Source organism: Agelaius tricolor, unplaced genomic scaffold (assembly GCF_023055355.1).
Source record: "Agelaius tricolor isolate 1412-34295 unplaced genomic scaffold, bAgeTri1.0.p SCAF_1, whole genome shotgun sequence".
In the NCBI taxonomy this organism is placed as follows: Eukaryota; Metazoa; Chordata; class Aves; order Passeriformes; family Icteridae; genus Agelaius; species Agelaius tricolor.
The window spans coordinates 893148-915796 of NW_027269261.1; the positions used below are offsets into that span (position 1 = coordinate 893148).

Consider the following 22649-nt stretch of genomic DNA (forward strand, 5'->3'; position numbering starts at 1 on the left):
AATCATACACAAAGTCTTAAAATACCCTCTTAGCTCTTAGTTGTGTAACAGATTGAAATACTACTGCTGAGGAGAATGAAATCCCAGTTTATAAACACCTACTTCAGTTTTTCTACTATTCCAGAAGGACTAGTAGATGTATTTAGCTGGGTCCTACAGGTAAAATAACTGCAATCCAATACTGGGTGTATTTCAGAGGAAGGAGCAGCATAAACAGCACAAACCACACAGGACACACACCACAACACAGGCACAGGGAACCAGGAGGGGCAGCTGCAGGGCCAAGGTGTAGAGAGCAGGGGAGCACAAGGGCTGAGCTGATTTTGCCCCTGGATGTTGCCCCAGTGGGGGATCAGCAGGTCAGAAGCACAGCACACAAGGAAGGGCACGGGGCATGCAATGGGGAGCTGGAGGAAGCCACTGCAGACAGACTGGGATGGGAGTTAATGTATGAAAAAGCTTACTTCATTTAGAAAGCTCACTAATTGGTCTACCGTTAAATAATCAGTTTTGTCTCCATTGCTGAAAAGGAATTTATTAGAGAATGTGAGTTTTTGTACACGATGCTACAGTAGGTATGATTTACATGTTGACATTGCTGACACTTAAAAACCACCTACTATTTTCTACTTGAATGTAGCTGTATAATCTCAAAATGAACAGGCACAGAAAACATGCTGACTGTCTATCAGTATTCCCACAACATATCTTCCTATCCCTGAACAACATCACATCATCAAAACAACATGTAAGTCCTCCAGCTGAGAATAAATTTCAAATTTCTTACTTAATTTAATTAGTTCACATACTGTGTTAATCATCTAAAGGAGCAAGTTAAAATTACAGTAGTTAGTAAAGCCAATGCAAAAAAAAAATAGTTCCAGGTGCTTCCTTTAACTCATGTAAAAGTTGCTCTGAAATACAGAGTGAACTTTTACATTAACAGTCTGAGAAGGGAGGAAGGGGTAAAATATAGGCTGGAGCTTGTTCTAAAGTATTGCTGATGCCACTAGGATTCAAGATAGACAAATTTTACAGTGTTCTATCACTATCAGTTATGGACTAAAAATACAACAAAATGTCTTTAAAGCAAGATTATATTAAATTTGAACTTACATCTTCTTAAAGAGGTCCTCTATGTCAGTTCGGGGACATATCTTTTGGGTAAGCTCATAAAATTTCTCATAAGTAAAAGCTGCAGGCTCAATTTCATCATTCTGCAAAGAAATGCAAAGGTACATTTACCCAGACAAGAGAGCTTATGTGCTCTTTTCCCAAGAGAATACCTTATATCAGAAAAAAGCAACTGAGAACTGGTTTAGCTCCTTCCCAAGTATAAATTTACCTGGCTTCTTTTGTACTCTCTCAAAGTAATTCTAACTTCATCTTTATTGTAGATCTGTTAGATGTGCTTGCATTATAACCTCACACTAACAGTAATTCTACATAAACACAGAGCTGGAAAACAACCTATTTTTCTTCTGAAGCTTAAAAAAAACCAACCCAAACCCAAAACGTTCAAGCCATCCCCTCTCTGGGGCTGCTAGCAGGGACTCCCACTGCAAGTGGGACAGAGCTGGAGAGCAGCTCTGCAAAGGAGGGGAGCAAAGGGCAGGAGGAGTCCAAGAAATTCAACAAAACAATCCATTGCATGCATATCTTGTGCTCATATACTTAGCATAAATGAACAAAAGGTAGTTTGTGACAGCAAAGAAGGGAAGCCTCCTCTAGGAGGTTTAAGGACCTCTGTGTCATACAGATTTAATTACATTTTGGCTCTAGTAAACAACCTCCAGCGATTAGTAAGTAACACGCAATAGGCACGCTTTTTGTGATGCAAATGACTTCGATTACAGCTACAAACGTGAATGAGTCATCGCCTTATTAGTACACAAAAGCACTTATTCACAACCACTAAATACCTTTCCGCTGGGAAGACCCAATTCCTTCAGTGCCTGAAAGATCACTTTTTCTGTTTTACCTGATGCAAAGGTTCTGGTTATGCTAAAACGAAAAACAGTGGAGAGAAAAAAAGCAACAGAGAAATGTCAGTCATTTTTAAACAATCAGCTCTCTCTTGCTTTCACTGCCAGCACTTTCCTCTGGCTCCAGCTGATGAATGGAAGCAGCTCCAAGTAGGAGTGCAGTGGGAGAAGTGCCCTGAGCTGCAGAGAGCAGCACTGCTCTGCCTGCGAGCCATCAGGAAATACACCAGAATAATGAACTGCAAACAGAACAAACGAGGGCTTTTCCCCCAGTGCACTGGGGCACAGAGCCACGCAAAGCACCCTTCTGTTTGCTCTTGAAAGCTGTGAGGTGGTACAGTGACTGCTCCCAAAGCAGCAAACGCTGCAAGGGACGAGATTCCCTGGGTCATTCCCGGCTGTGCTGCCTTCCCCTCCATGCCAGGCACTGAACTGGGCTGTGCTGCCTTCCCTTCCACCCCAGGCACTGAACTGGGCTGTGCTGCCTTCCCTTCCACCCCAGGCACTGAACTGGGCTGTGCTGCCTTCCCTTCCACCCCAGGCACTGAACTGGGCTGTGCTGCCTTCCCTTCCACCCCAGGCACTGAACTGAAGCTGTGCTGCCTTCCCCTCCATGCCAGGCACTGAACTGAAGCTGTGCTGCCTTCCCTTCCACCCCAGGCACTGAACTGGGCTGTGCTGCCTTCCCTTCCATCCCAGGCACTGAACTGGGCTGTGCTGCCTTCCCTTCCACCCCAGGCACTGAACTGGGCTGTGCTGCCTTCCCTTCCACCCCAGGCACTGAACTGGGCTGTGCTGCCTTCCCCTCCACCCCAGGCACTGAACTGGGCTGTGCTGCCTTCCCTTCCACCCCAGGCACTGAACTGGGCTGTGCTGCCTTCCCCTCCATGCCAGGCACTGAACTGGGCTGTGCTGCCTTCCCTTCCACCCCAGGCACTGAACTGGGCTGTGCTGCCTTCCCTTCCACCCCAGGCACTGAACTGGGCTGTGCTGCCTTCCCCTCCACCCCAGGCACTGAACTGGGCTGTGCTGCCTTCCCTTCCATGCCAGGCACTGAACTGAAGCTGTGCTGCCTTCCCTTCCACCCCAGGCACTGAACTGAAGCTGTGCTGCCTTCCCTTCCACCCCAGGCACTGAACTGGGCTGTGCTGCCTTCCCTTCCATGCCAGGCACTGAACTGGGCTGTGCTGCCTTCCCCTCCATGCCAGGCACTGAACTGGGCTGTGCTGCCTTCCCCTCCATGCCAGGCACTGAACTGAAGCTGTGCTGCCTTCCCTTCCATGCCAGGCACTGAACTGGGCTGTGCTGCCTTCCCTTCCATGCCAGGCACTGAACTGAAGCTGTGCTGCCTTCCCCTCCATGCCAGGCACTGAACTGAAGCTGTGCTGCCTTCCCTTCCATGCCAGGCACTGAACTGGGCTGTGCTGCCTTCCCTTCCATGCCAGGCACTGAACTGAAGCTGTGCTGCCTTCCCTTCCATGCCAGGCACTGAACTGGGCTGTGCTGCCTTCCCTTCCATGCCAGGCACTGAACTGGGCTGTGCTGCCTTCCCTTCCATGCCAGGCACTGAACTGAAGCTGTGCTGCCTTCCCTTCCATGCCAGGCACTGAAGCTGTGCTGCCTTCCCTTCCATGCCAGGCATTAAACTGTGCCACACAGGGCAGAGGGGGCTGTTCCCAAAGGCAGCTTCCCTCCTCCTCCTCCCTTTTCAAGCAGCTGCTGCTATCAGACTCCCAGCCACAGGCAAATCCCAATCCCTGCTGCAGTGCTCCCTGAGCTCACAGCCATGGAGAATAACACCAAATTCCCTGTCCCAGCCATGCTGCACAGAGACCCTCCCAGCTGCCCCTGGAACATTCCCACCAAGCTGCTGAGCATCCTGCTCCTTCCCAAAGCTTCTCCATGCATGACTGGTTTCACTTGCAATGAGATCAGTCCCACAGAAATGCAGCTCTTTGGTGTGGTTAACAGGAGAGTGTCTATTTCTGATTCCATCTGAGAAGAGGCAGAATCATCCCTCGGTCTGGAAGGGGGGATCCACACCTGACAGCTCCCTGCCTTCTGCTCAGGGCTTGAGCTGCAGTGCTGTGACCCACAACCCTTGACTGTGGTGTCCTCCTCTGGAGAGAGAACCTCTAGTGCGCATCCAAGATGTGTCCCAGCAAAAGCTGTACACTGCAAACACTCCACGGCTGCTGGTAAGGACGTGTTGCTCTTTATCACCAACTGAGACAAACATTTGCTGAGACTTTTAGTCAATCTCATGCATAATAAATAATTTCACTTGGCAAGAGACGTGAAACAAATTGTGGCTGCTATTTGTTGCCATAGCAATTAATGGCTGTTTTATTCTCCAAAACACTCTAAACTGCCTATGTAAATATTTTCATACTAATAAAATTAAGATCAGGAAGTGAAAATATCTAAATGATAAAAAAAATATTTTAACAAAACTTAGCCATGTTTTTCTTCTTACTGGGTCCTCAAAACAGTTGATTTCTATGTCCCTATTTAGGCATCTAAGTTAGCTGTTTCATTTTCCAAAGCTGATAAGTACCAAGATATTTTCACTAAAATATAGACTGAGTTTAACTTTAGGCACTTGTTTCTTAAAAAAATCCTCAGGCAACTATTTTTCCTGCTAATTCTAAACCACAGAGTAATGTTAGCTTTACAACTCACAACCTATTTCCAGCCCTGTAAATTTCTATGTCTTTTATAATGAATTGGACTCCAATAATAAACGTCTTGTAAAACATGTAATATTGGTGTAAGTAATTAATCAGATGTGTGCCAGGATTCCATGGCTGCAGGGAACTTACTTTTGATGCCAAAAGTATTTTTTTATTTCTCAAAAGCTGACAGCGAGCACAGCAGTAATTTGTAATGACAGCAGCAGTGTAGAGAAGATTGCATGAATCAAAAAAGATTGTAAAAATACAGTGTGACACATTCATTTTGCCAAGGCTAGTGCAAATAAAACTGCTTTTCCTTCCATCAGAAGAGACTTCATCCTAGCAGATTTACATTCATTTTGACACCCACAGGTGTTTACTCCTCATGTTCCACCTGCAGTGCTTTGGGGCTCCTGCTAACATGCCAGTGCACTTACTCATAAATATTGAAAGTCCTTCCCACCTCTGGAACTGAGGGCTACGACTCTGCTGTGCTTGTTGATGATTAAATGACTTGGTTACTTCTGACCTTCAGCACTTTCCAACCACCACCTCAAAAATCAAGCCAGCACAACCTGTGGAAATCAATCTCCTACCATGGCTCCCCTGAACTGATCAGCTGGGCTTGACCTGCCTACACTGTACAGGAAATTATCTGACTTTGATTTCCAACCAACACTGAACCATTGCAACAGATTTCTTCCAGACACTCTGGAGTAATTAATATGAAACACACGTAAGAAACCTCTACTTTCAAATTAACTCAATTAAACTACTGAAAAACAGATTTAAGGTTCATTTGTCATAGTTTAGCTCTTTCTTTTTTTACTATGTGTTTTCATAGTTAGAACCTAGACTTGCTTGAACCCTTTTAAATGTAGTGATACAAAGGGAGAAGCACAGTCTGAGCAAAGCTAATTTCTAACCAGGCTCTAGATAAGCAGGTGTAACTCACTCACATAGAAAATATATTTTCTGCCAGCAGAAAGTTGAAGAAACCAAGCAGATTTTTTTTCTTGACAAATGCTGACCTGTTTGCTCATCTGTTACAGTAGTGTTAAAATCTGAACATACAAAATACCTTACAAATGCCATGCCTTTGCAAGAGCTGTAAATGCAGTTCTAGACTCACACTGCTAAAATCTATCAAATCCCAAAAGGCAAAACTACTGCTCTCCCAAGCTTTCCACACTGCTCACTGCCAGGGTTTCTTCTCTCCCAAACACAGCACATCAATAGCAACAGACCTACACCCAGAATACATTAAAATCCAAAAGTGCCTTGAGAAAATCTTTGTGCCTTTGCAATTCCCAACTGCACAGCCAAGGAGTCAGGAATATTTATGGCATTACCACCAACAGCCTGAGGAGTGTCACCTCCTCAAGGCTCATCACTGCCTGTGGGGAATGTGACAGATGCACAATTTGTTTCAAACTTGGGAGGAAATGCAAGGAGCTCTGATTCTGCAGGTGAGGCTTTTTTCCCTTGGTGAAATACAGGTGGATCTTGTGATACACATTCCTGTGGCTGAACAGACCTGCTGGGGGTTCTGTTCCTGAGAGGGAAACCCTCCCATCCGTATCCCCAGAGCTACAGCAACTGCTCCAGGAGCCCCTGACAGCAGCAGCAGCAGCAGCAGGAGGAGGAGGAGAAGCAGGGCTGAATAAATAACAGTGGGTTTAAACAGGTAAAAGGGAAAGGTCAGCTGGAGGGGAAGCAGCAGTGGTTTAAACCAGTGCAAGAGGCACTGGGGGAGCAAATGCGAAGCTTTGGTGGCCCTTGCAAGGCAGAGGCACTCGGCTCTCATTTCCCAGGGCTCCCTGGCCTGCCTTCCTCCTGCATCTCCCTGCTCTTGGTCTCCCCCCTTGCCTGCACCAAGGGCTCATGGAAGGGGGGAGCAGTGAGCCCCCATCCCAGGCTGGCCCTGGGTGTCTGTGTCCCACTGCAGGACCAGCAGCTCCTGCTGGCTCAGGCCAAGCCCATGGCCCGGCCATCCCACCCCAGGGCCCTGGCTCCCCCTCTTTCCCAGTGCAGCCCTGCAGAGCACATTGCTTTTTCCTCTCCTCACTGACACCTCTCCCCATCCTTTGAGTGGGTGACACCCCACTTCCCCTGAGAGCCCCAAAAATGTGCCACATTTCACCCAGACCAAGACAGCACCTTCCTTGGAGTACCCAGATGCAAAGGAGATTCAGCTCCATGGAACAGCAGATCCCTTACAAATTTATAAGCAACCTTCTTTTACAATAAATTAACTGCTAGGGACTGATCTATGTTAACCTGTAAATAGTGCAAATTCAAATTCAAAGATTTAATACACTGGACCCAGTGAACTGGATTTTTAAGCAATAGACAGCCTGCATACACAAATCAGGATGCTGGAGCCCAACAGAGACAATTTATGCCTCACTAAATGTGATGTAAAATATTTAAAGGCAGAAATAGTTTCAGACAAGCTAGCACACTATAAATTCATACTGTGGAATAGGTTCTGTGTTCAAGCACAGGCATAAAGCTGCAAAGGCCTGAAAATTAATTTGTCCCTGTGGAATTGCTCCCTCCTGGTTACCCTCCAGCTGATGATATTCCCCATGGGACTCCTGCACAGGAGGTGCCTCGTGGCAGCTGAGTGAGGAATAAGCAGGGAGCTGGCCATGTGAGAGCTGGGAGATGAACACACTGAAGCAGCTGTAACACTGGCAAGGTGTCACCTGAGCCATGAAGCTAAAGAAGCCTGGAAAGCAGCATGGCAGGCCCTCTGTCTTTTTGCAGATTCTACAGATGCAAAATCCTCTTTTCCTCCCTTGGGGGAAAAAAAAAAAAGTTGTGTGGGGCTTATCTCACAAAGACCTCCCTCTTGCTCCCTTTGGTGAGTTCCTCTCTATGAAAAACCAGCATGCCCCAAAACTCTGCTTGGCATGTCCTTAGTGAAGAGAAAAGCAGCTCTGTGCATGGGCAAGAATGAATCCTAGAGCAGGAGGGGAGCACTATTGCCCAGCCAGAGAGGACTGAAAACCTGTCACCTGTAATAGCTAACAGCTGAGCAGGAGGAAAAAGGCTGTTCTGACCCTGCTGTTCCCAACAGCTACCAGCCAACAACAACCCAACAGCTCATTTACCATGTGGACAGACCCAAACATTATCCTGAGGGCTCCTATAAAACCAGGAGCATTTTTGGCAGATGCATATATGTCTCTTTTCCAAGGAACTGCAGTTTAAAAGTACCTTTTTGTCCTCTACTTAACTGGCCTGCAAGCTTTTATGGCTCTTTTTTTAAAGTACTTTATCAAATTTTACAACTGAAAAACCCATCCCAGGGTTTGAGAAATGTCAGGCTGAGAAATCTGATGCTCTTAGCTCTAAGTGACTTTGAAAACTATTAGAAGAACTCATATCTTCATTACAATGGACTGCAAAAAAAATAGAAATTACTAGGCTGATAAGAAGTCCTGCCTAGCTTCCCAAGGAGAGCAGATGAGAATATCTAGTTCTGTATTTACTATTACATATATATTAGTAATAACATTAATATTATATTCCAGTATTAAGCCACAGAATTTTATTAAAATTATAGAACTAGGAAGTGAAAAAACCTAGAGCTCCCCAATGTGCTTACCTCCGAACTGGAATTTTCCCATTTGTGTTTGTTAGAAAGGCCAGCTTCATCCAGCTGAAATTAGGAATGAAATATTTTTAAAACATTGCTTATTAAAATTGGGGTCTAGATGCTTATGTTTAACTTGTTGCCATGTCTGCTAAATGAGTACAAACAAATAACTGTTCTGCAATAAAAACATTTTTCTGTAACCTTTTAGTGCTTGAGGCAGGGCAGTTCTGTAACTGCAAAGGCAAAAAGCAGCCCAAAAAAATCAGTACAGCAATTAACACCAGTGTGAAGATGAGAAAGTCTCACGGGGTTTTGCTTGCATAGGCATCAAAGAGAAAACAAACCAGCCAATAATTAAAACATACACTACCATAAATCAAATGAACAGTTATAAATTCTCCTGTAATTTCTCCTGGGCAGGTGCCAGATATAGCCTTGAGACATCTTTAGTCTCAATGAAAGACAAACTCTTAACTCATTTAACACCATTTTCTTTCTGACACTGTTTTGTAAATGTCAAACTACAAAAAGCAATTTTTTTTTCCAATTCCAAAAAGGAAAACACAAGGACAGAAAAATAAAGGAGAAGGGGGAGGAAAGAAAGCAACTTACTGTTTCTTGAGACACGTCATTGGACTGACATTGTTCGCTCTGAAGTTATGTATGATGGATCCAAGCCCTTCTACCCATTGCTGAAAAACACAAGAACACCAAAACACCAAATCAGCAAAACTGAAGAGGGGAGATGTAGGAAAGTCTGGCTTGGGGGAAGGCTCCTCCTTGAAGCCATGGGTAATGGTAATAACCTGTGCCAGGTCACAGCCCATACCATGGAAAAGCCCAGCCCCATTTCATCCATTTCACCCATCACTGTTCATCCCCACTAGGCACAGGGACAGTGCTTGCCATTCCTCCAAATGCTACATGTGGGATCAGCAGTGCCAATAAATCAGTTTACTGCCAGCCAAGGCAAATGATCACTCACTGATTTATGCCGTGGCCTCCATTTATGCCCTGTATGAACCTGTGCTGGCCTCCCTTTGGGGGCAGGGGCAATACCAGCCCTTGCTGAGCTGATATTTATTTGTGCTGAGGCCTCCATTTATGCCCTGTATGAATCTGTGCTGGCCTCCCTTTGGGGGCAGGGGCAATACCAGCCATTGCTGAGCTGATATTTATTTGTGCTGAGGCCTCCATTTATGCCCTGTATGAACCTGTACTGGTGTCCCTTTGGTGGCAGGGGCAATACCAGCCCTTGCTGAGTTGATATTTATTTGTGCTGAGGCCTCCATTTATGCCCTGTATGAACTCTGGCCTCCCTTTGGTGGAAGGGGCAGTATCAGCTCCTGCTGAGCACCATCATCCAGAGTGTGAGGACATATTCCACTGGTCCAGCTTAGAAAAGGAGTGAAATAAAATATCAATAAGCTAGAGGAGGCACAACAACTGCTTCAACACCCTGTTACATATTCAAGCCCTGCTTGCTTTCATCCTTCAAATGCACAGCATTGCAAATAATCCCTGGGATGACTTGCAGCCAACAGCAGCATTACAGCCCTTACTTCTGTAATTCCTCTTTCAGGGATCTATTTTTCTGCTGTAGCCTGCACCCCAACCTTGCAGAGCTGCAGAGAAGCAGCTTAAGGCTTAGGCCCTGACATGAACCCCCACTGATTTCAGCAAGAATCCTGGCAGGAAAAAGCCATGGCAAGATTTAAAAATGGCAGAGCTACAAGCCAAGCTCCATCTCAATTATGCCATTGTAACACTAGGATTACTCAACTGATAATTTACACTGGTGGAATTGAGATGGGATTTGGTCCACTGCTAAACATTAACCTTGGGAATAAAGGAGCTTTTTGCCTCTGGCCAAATGCTGTGCATGCAGCCTGAGCTGACTTGGGCAGCATCCAGGATATGACACTCATAAATAGATGCAGATGAGTGTGTTTTTCTTTTCATGAATGAGTGCTGTACATCTGCAAGACAGATGAAAAAAATCATGATTTATACTGGAGGAGCACTAGCCTCTTTGGGAAATGGCATTTTGTAAACTGCAGGCAGCAAATCCCTGGGGTTAAAACAAGGTCTGAGGTGTCAATTCAACACACTTAGGGGACCCCTGTACTCATGAAATATTAAACCTGTTTTGCTTTAGGAAAAGTAGTCACTTATTAAGATATGTGTTAATACTTAAGTGTTCTTTTTAAAGCTACCTTTTAAATAAATACTGCATGAAATATTAATTTAAAGAGATCAAGTGTATGTCTGAGAATCATTTGAAAAACAGAACCATCACTTATGAAAAAAGGCAGCATTTGGCGTTTTCTTGGGTGTGTTTTTGGGCTTGAGACCAAGCCCCAGTCAGAGCCTGCCCTCCCATCTCCCTTTTTGCAGCTGCATGAGTAAGATGACTTTGTAGTCATAGGCTGCAGGGACTGCCTAGGAAGATAAAGAAAGCAAGATTCAGAGGGCAAGGTAATATTATTTTATCTTTATATTAGAACTGATATAACTAGAAAGCACTGACAGACTTAGGAAACACTGATGTTTTACTGCAAATGTTCCCTCACCTCAGATGATAAAGGAATGGTGCTTGTGATAATTCCAGGGTAATTGCCTGAACAAATCTTACACAGAATTCAATTTCCTAGAACTGCTGAAATTCAACTATTGTCAACTGCCTACGTTTGGGGTTTGTGGTTTGTTTGGGTTTGGGTTTTTCTGGTTTGTTTTGGATTTGGGGGATTTTTTGTTTGTTTGGTTAGGTGTTTTTGTTGTTGTTTAAACCAACTAAATGTAACACTCCTGCTGCACTAACACTGTCACAGCTACACAAACATTTGTCCTTGTGTGATCTGCACTGCTCTGCAGCCCTTCAGAACTCCTCAGCCCTCCAACACCGACCCAACCACTCAGTGGCAGATTCACTGCAAACAGAAAACCCTTGCAAAAATCAAATTACACCAAATGCATGTTGGGAATAAGCTGCAGGCTTTCTGCCATTTGTTTCTGCCAGAAAACCACCCCTGGTGCAGTGCTGACCATATCAGCATTTCATTTGGAGCTAACACTACAGACCCATTCTGATTTGAAGGCAATGGATTAAAACTACACCAGATACAACAAAAACTAACATTTAAAAGCAAGGCTGGCCAGCACTCAGCTCTGTAGTCACTTCTGCTCATCTAGAAGAGCTGCCAAAAAGGAACACTGCTAGAAAAAACCACAAGTGAAGAGAGAAATCAATACACTAAGCACTTCCCAAGTGATTTTTTGCAGGAGTTGTCGTGATGGTTCCCACTCTAGAGGTCTCTCTAACCTTTTCTCAGTGTTAATGCCCTTCCCTGACAGAGATGCCAAGTCAGGAGCTGCACTCCTTCGGAGCAAAACAGCACAAACCTCCAGCCAAACACTGCTGAGCCACAGAAGCATCACATTGCTGCTGGCTGCAGGCAGGGGAGGGAGCCCAGAGCCTGTGTCCAGCTCCAGAGCATCTCCACGTTGGTGTGAGGTGCCCTGGGCAGGAGGAGCAGCTCCAGAGCCCCTCCTGCCCATCTGCTCCAGCTGACAGAGCCGCACTGGCTGCCTGCCCCTGGCTCTGGGCACAGCAGCTCCTGCAGTGTCACATCACACCCTGCCCACGGCCACCAGCTGCCCCACAGGAACCAGGAACACAAAGGAAAACCAAATTCAACAGCACATTCAACACTGTCAGACTTTCTGTCCCTCTGAGGCAGAACAGTCTCCAATTAATACTGCCTTCACACTTGCTTTCAGGGAACTGTGATCCAGCACACAGATACTCACAGAATTCAATATCCAGCTGGCAGTATATTGCTTTCCTGACAACAAACCATTCCCAAATTTAATGTACACTGTCTGATGACCTTGCAGGAGAGATGAAAGAAGGGCTCAGGTTTTTCTCAGTTAACACACAGGCAAACACAGCAGCAGCCTTGCTTGCATTCTATGACAGCACCCCTTAATTTACAGATGAAGCTGAAAGTCTGTACACCTACATAAGTAACAGGGATAAAGATCATCAGTTCTCTCCTTTCATCCTCAGCATTTTCAAGTCACTACCTGTGCAAAGGATGAAAATTCTGTAAAAAGTGGAATTCTGAAATGAGTTACCATTTGGGAAGCAATTATTGGTACCATTTAGGTACCAATAGGAAGCACCTTGTTCTTAGAAAAAAAAAAATGTCTCTGATAGAAATCAGGGTACATTGGATCCTTACTGATGCTAGTGCTGAATATTTTCCAGTTTTCAAAATATGGTTCAGTACCCTTAATCTGTCAAGATATACACAAATATTATTCCAGATTCACAGAGGGATCTGGACCCTGATATCTAATCCTAGAAAATGAACAGCCATGAAAAGAAACAAAACCAAACACCAGTGCATCTTAAGCTCAGACCCCCTTAGGCTGGCACAGGAGGCCAAAATCTACACTGCAGGCTGGAACAAACACTGTGTTGTTTTTCTCTGACAAGATCAAACACTGTCAAACATCTCTAGAAGAAGAAGGGGCAAGAAAAATCAATCAAAGAAGCACTCTCTTAGCTTTTGCTGTCAGACTGAAATGCTTCTGAGGCACTTAGTGACCCAGTGTTAGCTGAGGTTCACCAATGAAACACGGGCACAACTGGCAGGGTGCACAAATAAGTTTGGCCTTCCAGCTCTATTTTAGCCATCAACCTTTCATTTGGGCAGGGTTAAAAAGGACAAGAATAATGAAAGGTTAAAAAGCACCATAGCCTGCAGCTCATGAAATTCCAGACAAGGCCATGCATGGCTTATTGACCCATGGGGTCAGTATTGCCAGACCTCTCCAGATTCTCCCTTCCCTCTCCAGTGCAGCCTCTCCAAAGCTGCACATTCACCTACTGCAGGCATCAGGAAAGCCAGGGAGGCACTGCCCTCTGATTTTGGGGCTCAGGTCTGGGACTGGCTGCCAAGGGCTCCACAGCCTGAAGGCTCAGGAAGCCCCAGAGAATCGTTTCCACCTCTGCCCAGGGCACACGTGGGCTGGCAGGAATCCCTGGCACTTGCCCTCAGCCAGCAGATGTCCCCATTCCCTCAGTGCAAACATCTCACAACTCCTCTCTGCTCCAGGAAAATCACCCAGCAGCCACAGCAAGGAGCCCGAGGGGTGACAGTGCCAAACCTCCCCCTGCCGTGCCACACGCAGCACGGATTGTAGCAGGACATGGCTGTGAAAACACTGCCAGGACTTGCACACAGATAAAAGGGATCCTTCTGACCTTCAGCTATTCCAGCAGCAAAGCTGGGGCTCACAGGCTCTGTACTGGGAGCTGCCCAATGTGCCCAGGCTGCTGCCACTGAGTGCATTGCCAGAGTGGGTGAGCAAAGAAGACAAGAAGTCCAGATTTTGGGTGGCTGAAGTACAAGAGCTTTACTGGACTAATGGCAGTGTTGGACAGGCAGCCCATGTGCCAAGGGCTGAGGCCTCACCCCAGCACTGGATCACTTCTGCCCCAAGGGAATTCACCCCCAAACACTCACTGGCCTTTTCAACTGTCCTAGACTGAGGAAAACAGATTATCCAATTACTGGGGCACACAAAGTCCATCTGGGAAGTAAAAAAGAAAAATACACACATATGCTCTCATCTCTAATATATGTGTGTGCATGTGTGTGTGTTAATTTTAGCTCAGGATAATTTATACAACCTGATTTAATCAGGATTCCAAACATCAGGTTTTAAATTCCACCTTTTACAGTCACTCTCTACTACCACAGTGGAGCTGTTTTAGGAGTGGACCGTGACAGCTGCTTGCAATCAGAGACAGAGTACACCCAATTTTGTGGCTGTTTTAAGAGTGGAAATGAAAACCAATTTCTCATCTGAAAACACCAATAAAATTTAAGTAGATAGAATGTAAATACCAGAGCTGGAGCTTGGAGACAAGTGCAGAGATAATAAACACACTCTTGTTGCTGGAGTAGCTATACTTGGAGCCCAGCAGGGCCTTGGCCAGCCCTGCTGAGCACCAGGGGCACAGTGAGGACAGGTGACAAGGGCCTGGAGGGAGGGTCCAGCCCTGCCCACAGCAGGCACCAGCCCACTGCCACAGCTGGGGCACCCCAGGGACTGTCCCCCTGTGCCACCCCGTGCCAGGGACCTGGCAGAACCTGCTTCCCAGTGTGCCACTCCTTGCACTGATAGGATCTTCCACCAACTCCCCTTGTCACAGTCAGCCAGTCCCATTCCAACCCAGCCTTCAGTGGGTAACAACTGCTTCCTTTCCAATTGCAAATTATCACCTACAGAAGCCTTTCTGGGCAGAGAGGTTCTGAGCTTTTGTGCTTGGATCTGCCACTCAGTTCCCCCATTTTAAAGCATCCCAATCAGGTACAGACCAAGGCTCTGTTCCTTACAGCAATGGGGGACAGCAGAAACCACAGGTTTCTTACACACATTTACAACCCTCACACATATCTGGGCAGCTCCAGCTCCAGTCATTGCCCCTTCCCCTCCAAACTCTTGCCTCTGTCATTTCACAGGAGGGGCTTTGAACCTGGATTAATTTGAGGCCTATTTTAAGCTGCAGTCAGCAGCTGCACAGCTACTCAATGCCATGCAAAGGCTTGTTCTTCTACAGGGGATTTACTGTGTCCCACAAGGAAGATGTTCTCTCCTGAACACAACAGGAAGAATGAAGCAGGAGCACTTCTATGTGCAGATAACTCCCGGAAAATTCCATTTTAGCACAGAAGTGCAGTAGCAAGTTGTGGTATTTACCATATACCAAAGATCAACACAGCACAGGCCAAATTCCCCAGTGAAGGCAACTTAGAGAGCTCTGCATTGATTTTTTTGGCTTATCTGCTTTCTGCTCTCCCTCATGCCTCACACATCTCCTATCAGATGAGGTGCATCATCACTGCTGACAGGTCTGGATGTGTATTTTGGTGGGAAGGCTCCCAGATGCAGGGCTCTGGGTTCCATGGGCCACTCAGAGCCTGCCCACTGTGGCATGATTCCATCAGGCTGGGCTGCTAATGAGCACCACATCTTCCCCACAGCATAATGAGCTCATCTCTTGTGACAGCCTCTGTAATGGGCCAACATTCTCACAAACCAATTAGTCTAATACAGGTTATTGAGATCTAAGGTGGCTGAGAAACTTAACTGCAGCTGCTTCCAGAATAAATCTGAGATGCTGCTGGGAGGAGTATGAAAGTGAATGCTGCCAACATCTCCTTTGCTTTACTTCTTTTTTCAAATGCTTTCAAAACATAACTCTGACATGTTATTTCCCTTGAAGTCTGCTGAAAATACACACAGTAAAATCAATTTAGTGTTCCCATGTAAGTTATACAAGTGTTTCTCCTATAAAGGAGTTTACTCAGCATTGCCAGTGCTTCCAAAGGTATGGATCCAAAACAATGAACAATAAACCAGGTCTGGCAAGGGGTTTAGTGATGTTGCATTCAGCAAACAGTTTTAAAGGAGGGGATTTACCAGGTGTGTGATACTGATCACTATTTAATATTTATCTTACAGGCAGAACAGATTATAATGCTAAATACCCTAAATACATACAGACAGAGAAGAAAAGCAAAGAGTGTGTATTTTAAGGGAATGCCCTGTGCTGTACACAGTGGTCTCACAGGGGCACTGAGCAGCTCAGGGAGTGCCCTGTGCTATACACAGCGGTCTCAGTGTCTCTGATAACCCTCTGTGCATGCTCAGGCTGACAGAGTCACTGTTTCCCTCACCACAGCACACTCACATACTCCACAGGGATGTTTGCTGTCCTCTGGAAGAGTGGGGCAGCAGACACTAACCCAGGTATTTCAGTCAGCCACGCAGGCAGGCTTTAGGAAAAACAATTGAGCCCTGCTAATGAGCTCTTCTTTCACCACCCTTACACACTGTTTAACTGTGAAATACCTTGGCTATTTCTGTGGTTTCTGCTACCATGAAAGTGAAGCTGATGTTCACCAGGTCTGTGCCACTGCAAACACACACTATCCGTCCTTCCAGCTCGTTTTCTGATTTTCCAACAGCCTCGAGTGCAGTCAGTATTTTGGGATCCTGTGAGACAGAATAAAGAACTTGTTACATTTGCAACACTTCTGCTATGCAAGGCACTATGGTAAAAGTGCATTTTCACCTCCTTATACATTTACACCTTTAAACCTTTGCTAGTCATCTGAAATGAGTGCTTTCACTCAGAAACATTGTGTGCAAACCTGAAAAAACAACACATTCTAACAGTCAGGAACGTGATTGTGAGAACTCATCTTTTCATCACGAAGAAGAACAATTAATCACTCCAAGGACTGGAGACAGAGGATCAGCACTAATGTGGAAGTTAATTATTCCCATCTAGTCAAGTCCATAGTTCTGGAGTCACCATCTCTGTGACTCTGTGGCTGTTCCTTAGTGATGTGTCACACGAGCTGCTGTCCCTGCTGCTGCTGCTGGAGGTTCCATGGGCCTGCTTTTGGAAAGGCAGAGCTGGAGGCAGGAGCTCACTGCTGGGGCTGTGAGGATGGGGCTGTCTGCATCTCCACAGCTCTTGCCTTTTCTCTGTGGGGCAGAGATCTGGGCCTGCACACTCCCAGGAGGATTTCTAAGAGAGAGGAGTTACCTACACAAAACCACTCCACATGTGAAAGTGGAAATGCAGGGCTGACAGCAGATCTCCCAAACTGAAGGCCTGCTGGAAGGAGAGGCACAGCTCTGCAGAAAACTCTGCATATTCCTTCTGAATACTACTGAGTGTATTTCCAAAGGCTTGGTGCTCCAGAACTCCTAGCTAGTACTTCTGCACTTCACAAAGGCAGGCTGCCCTCTCTGAGCACCTAAATGCAGAAAGAGGGATGCAAACAAATCTTTCTACAGTTTATGCCAATGGAGAGAGAATATAAACTAAATTCAAACAGATTGGACCAAAATGAATGGAAAATGAAACATTTTTTTCTCAGATGCCTAAACAAGTATCCCAATAAACTGTTACAAGATAATGAAAATCTCCTGATATGTGCTCTTAATGTCTGTTCAGCTCTCAGTGCATCCTGAAGCCTGCAGTACATCAGGAAGACCAGATGACTGACCCTTCCCACTGCAATCACAACAAATCACTGCAGATCTGCAAATCTGAGGCTATGATTGCAAAATCAAAGCTGTGTTACTGGTATTACTTAAAGAAATGAATGCCATCCTGCATTTCACCTTCAGCTTCAATATTCCTTGTGTAAATGAAGTATAAAGTGAGTCCAGAGTACCTTTGGTACAGCTCCAAAACGAACACTGTTGATCAGGGAGCACTCTAACACCTGGCCCTCCTGAAAGGACAAAAAGGGTACAAGTTCAAAGGTCTGCTGAGACGTGGTTCCACTGGGAGTTTCAGCAAAAATAAACTGTTAACTTTATTGGCAAACTCTGCTAATAAACACTAAGCAGAATATTTCCCTTTAGTATCAGTTGATTCCCTCTTAAATTCTTCACTTCTGTCAATTCTAAAAAGAACAGGATGAGGATGAGTTAGTTTTGTAAATAACAGTATTTTCGATTTTTAAAAACCACAATATACATAAGTGCAATAACATATAATATACATTCCTGACATAATTACAATATACCTTTCCTTCACTTTTCCAGCTCAGAAAAAAGCCAAATTCATCCACTTGGAAGAGACAGTTGCTTTCAAAGACAAAAGATTCCTATAGAAAAGAAAATACAGACCATTATTTTAGTCAGTTTGCCAAATATCAATTATTTATCATTTGAAAATAAAGGATTGTTCTGTTTCTTCCCAAAGACCCTCCTGCAGAATTTGCTGCTCCCCAAAAAACAGAAACAAGGGAGGCAGGCTTTTAAAAAAGAGATCACTTTTAATGATTTGACTATTGTTGACACTTGAGACACTGGGATGCACTTAATTAATATTTTCCTACCTCTTTGCAACTAAATGATGATGTTTTATTTAATAGAAGCAGTGATTCTTACCTAATAAAAAATCTTAATGAAACAGAACTTCAAGAAATTTATTGAAAATTAAATGCTTGAAGGTAAAAAATATATAATTTGCCAATGCCACCTTCAGGATCAAATGGCCACATGTCCTTTTAAGGTGCAGAATTTGGGAAGCACTTTTCTGTTGCACTGTGGCAGGGTACATACTGTGAGAGCTGTGCAGCCAGAATGAGTGACAAGCAGAGCTTGCAGGATATTGATTTGTACAAGAAATCAGGAAAGAATGGCAGTCCAGAGAGACTGGGCAAAGCAAAAAATCAGATGAGCTGAATTTAAAAAGAGATTTCCTCCACACACCTCCAGCCTCAATTAGAGCATCATAAATTAAGCTGAAATTCAGGAAAAGGGTGTGCAGAATCAATCACTTCTTCAAGAAAAAGAGGATCCAGAACTTCCTGACTTAATTGAATAGTGAGGAGAATTAGTGGGAAGAGTCCTCTGTGAGGAAACAAAGCAGGCTCCCAGGTGTGCCACAGAAAGCCTGGAGCAGGAGGGGCTCACAGGATGGACAGACAAGGCTCTGCTCCACGGGGGAAGGCAGGAGCCCCTTTCTGGGGGTTTGGGGCAGCAAACCCAGCTGAAGGAGCCCGAGCTGCGTGCCAGAGCTGGCCCCACGTGTGCCCAGAGATGGGGTGTCCCAGAACAGGACAGGACAGAACAGCTGTGCCTGGCACTGTCCCTGCCAGCACATCCCAGCAGTGACACCCAGGTGGTGCCAGCAGTGCCCCTGAATGCCACGTGTGCCCAGGACAGGACAGCTGTGCCTGGCACTGTCCCTGCCAGCACATCCCAGCACTGACACCCAGGTGGTGCCAGCAGTGCCCCTGGGTCCCACGTGTGCCCAGGACAGGACAGCTGTGCCTGGCACTGTCCCTGCCAGCACATCCCAGCACTGACACCCAGGTGGTGCCAGCAGTGCCCTTGGGTCCCACGTGTGCCCAGGACAGGACAGCTGTGCCGGGCACTGTCCCTGCCAGCACATCCCAGCACTGACACCCAGGTGGTGCCAGCAGTGCCCTTGGGTCCCACGTGTGCCCAGGACAGGACAGCTGTGCCGGGCACTGTCCCTGCCAGCACATCCCAGCACTGACACCCAGGTGGTGCCAGCAGTGCCCCTGGGTCCCACGTGTGCCCAGGACAGGACAGCTGTGCCTGGCACTGCCCTGCCAGCACATCCCAGCACTGACACCCAGGTGGTGCCAGCAGTGCCCCTGAATGCCACGTGTGCCCAGGACAGGACAGCTGTGCCTGGCACTGTCCCTGCCAGCACATAGAATGCTCTGCTGTAGCTGCCCACGCTCTGCTCCTTGGGGAAGGGTGAGAGAACAACCATGGGCTGTGCCCCTCACTCACAGGCTGTGTCTGCAGCAGGGCTTGCTGAAGGAAAATAAAGCTTTTTTCTCCATCTCCACAGCTATCTACTTCATTTATCTGGCCCCAAATCTGGAAACACAGGGTAAACTAACTATCCCTATCTTGGCAGGCCTGGTGATAAAAAATACCTTTTACTTACATTTCAAAAGATAAGAAAATACTAATATCCCTGAAGGCACTTACCTTCAACTTACAGAGATCTCCTGTTCAAACAAGATTAAAAATAGACCTGATACAATTATCCTTACCAGCATATCAATGCTGAGTATAGGGTAAACTTCTCAGCACTTTATTTCAGCTGCCTGTGTAAAACGTCCTGTTTTGCATTCCTTTAATAAAGGTGGAATTAAAGCACAGCTGAAAGCAGGATCATAGTAATCATATTTCAGATAGAGTGCAGATTGATTTTCTAAAGTAGATAAAACCACTCCAGTTCTCAAATGATGCATTTGAATCAGAAAATGAATGTTCTGTATTCTCTGACTTTCCCTTGTCATAAGCAGGTGCTCAGTTTATATATCCAAAAAAAAGCAATATTCTCAATATTCTCCCTCCCTCCATTTGATAGATAATACAAAAAAATTGAAGGATTCACTTGTTTAATAATGTGCTTTATGAATCTGCAAAGATGAGAGTTTTATACACGTTACAGATATTTTGATCCAATTCTCCCTTTCTCTTCCTCAGGGCTTATGTCAAATCAGAGGGATTAAGTATATTTTAAAGCTATTTCTTTTAAAAGCAAAAAAAACCCTATGCAGCAATAAGGTCTGTTGGTATTGCCTCCCCACAGACATTTCTGAGGATATTACCAGAAAAAATTAAAGTTTCTTTGTGTACAATGAAAGCAAAACATGAAATATTCTGGCACTTCTGCATATTTAAAAGAGAATAGCAAATGAAAGGCAACTGGGTCTTACCTCTTCGTATCTATCAAACACAGCTCCATCTTGCAGAAAAGAGGGAACTGGCTTCTGCCAGTTAAATTCATAAGGCTTTGCCATGATTACAGAAGAAAAACCTGAAATGGAATGGAAAAGCACAGTTCAATTACTGTCCTTCAAAAGGAGCATTTCAAAGGCCAAGCAGGAAAAAAAGTGACTTTTAGCTTTTCCTTTCATACAGAAGTACTAAAATGTCACAGTGCATTTCCAAATTAGGAGCTTTCCTCCCAAGAGTAATTTTGTTTCATATCTTTAAAATGGAAATTACTTGTAAAATGTGTGTATGAACTTAATTATTTGGAAAACACTTGCACTGTAACTTCTAGAGTACAATGAGGCTGGGATTAACCTAGCTCTAGGTGACCAAATACCACAACCTGTAATGCAGACAAATGCTTCTTATTTTACTGGTCATTGATACAGAAATCAAAAACACAGTTTGAAAGTTATATACACACGTCACCATTAAGTGTTCATTTTCATTGAAAACAGGATTATATAAAATAATAGATCTCTATTCCCAAATCTTAAAAAAAACTACTAAATTATATTTAAACTATTCAACTGTACCTTTTTTCTCCCAATGAGGAGATGCTTTGAAGAAAACAGATCATCTATACCCAATATCTTATCAAAAGCCCCCTTTTTCTTTTAGCCAGTCCTGTGCATTTGGGCCCTTGCCACTCTGTAAACAAGGAATATCATCTTATTCCTCAGGATTATGAGATGGTTTGAGATCCTTTCAAAGAAAGTGACAAATTCCTTTTTTTCTTTTGGAAATTACATATAATTCTCGTGTCCCCTGCAATTCAGATCAGCCTAGAGCTGCTTTTCCCTGAGTTCATGAGGGGAGCTGGATACCAGGACAGCCACCCCATGGCAGCAGCATGATGGGGCCATGTCCTTTGCAGCTCATGGACTTCACACAGCAGCTCCAAATAATCAGAACAAACTGAAACTTAGTGCTTGTTCCTGGGGCAAAGGAAACCTAAAACAGACACACCTGAAGTGATAACCACTATCTTTATGGCATGGTAGCTGTTCCTTTATCTATTTAATTCTCTTCTGTTATCAGAATGGTCTTCAAATACAACAGGTAGCTCCTGCAGCAGTAACTGCTGCCATCCTTCTGGGAAAAGCTGACACATTCTGTGCTAAAACACCAGAAACGTGGTGGCACTTCTAAGGCTGTGAAGAGTAGTCCTGCACAGTCCCAAGCCTGCAGAAATGGCTTTTTCCCCTTTTATACTGGTGCTGAACCCCACACAAACCCAATTCAGAAGTTCTGCAGGTGCTGTGTAAGGCAGATCCGAGTGCTCCTTCCAGAGTGGCACACAGAAACCTGGCTGTGAAGAGAGCTTGAGCACACACTGACAGAAACCTGGCTGTGAAGAGAGTTTTCTGAGCTCTCAGAAACACTGCCCACCTCAGCAGCACACAGAGGCACCTGGCCAGCTCTCCATGCAGCCCCAGAAGCACAGCTGTGTGCCAGCCCCTGCACAGGGGTGCTCTGCTCCCTCTGGGTACCCACGCAGCCCCAGAGGCACAGCTGTGTGCCAGCCCCTGCACAGGGGTGCTCTGCTCCCTCTGGGTACCCACGCAGCCCCAGAGGCACAGCTGTGTGCCAGCCCCTGCACAGGGGTGCTCTGCTCCCTCTGGGTACCCACACAGCCCCTGCACAGGGGTGCTCTGCTCCCTCTGGGTACCCACACAGCCCCAGAGGCACAGCTGTGTGCCAGCCCCTGCACAGGGGTGCCCCTCCTCCCTCGGGGTACTCACACATCGGATGATCCCCTTACTTCATCGCTGGCACATTCAACAGGAGCTCCTCAGTTTGGGCTGCAATGTGCATTTCTCAAACCCAGAGCTCCTCTCTCCCCGCTGGGCACTCACCCATGGGATGAGGCTGTTACTTCATCACTCAGACGTTGAACAGGAGCTCCCCGGTTCGGGCTGCACCGTGCATTTCTCCAGCCCCGCAGTCTGCCTGAGCCCTCTGCATTTCCCTCTGCCTCCCTGGAGCAGGGTCTGGCCCAGGAGCAGT

At 45.7% G+C, this 22649-nt stretch overlaps 1 protein-coding gene across 10 annotated transcripts in view; it reads right to left on the bottom strand.

Annotated features, from left to right (window-relative positions):
• PLCB4 (phospholipase C beta 4) overlaps positions 1 to 22649 on the bottom strand; it is a 178212-nt gene that overhangs the window by 57063 nt on the left and 98500 nt on the right. For all 10 annotated transcript variants that reach the window (XM_071438822.1, XM_071439500.1, XM_071439323.1 and 7 more), the window contains 9 exons: positions 20582 to 20682; positions 17894 to 17974; positions 17537 to 17596; positions 16197 to 16340; positions 8880 to 8959; positions 8277 to 8330; positions 1923 to 2004; positions 1117 to 1217; positions 465 to 522 (listed from right to left, as the gene is read on the bottom strand). In XM_071438822.1, coding sequence (XP_071294923.1) covers positions 465 to 522; positions 1117 to 1217; positions 1923 to 2004; positions 8277 to 8330; positions 8880 to 8959; positions 16197 to 16340; positions 17537 to 17596; positions 17894 to 17974; positions 20582 to 20665 — 744 coding nt within the window. In that variant the 5' untranslated portion in view covers positions 20666 to 20682. The remainder of the gene's footprint in view (positions 1 to 464; positions 523 to 1116; positions 1218 to 1922; positions 2005 to 8276; positions 8331 to 8879; positions 8960 to 16196; positions 16341 to 17536; positions 17597 to 17893; positions 17975 to 20581; positions 20683 to 22649) is intronic.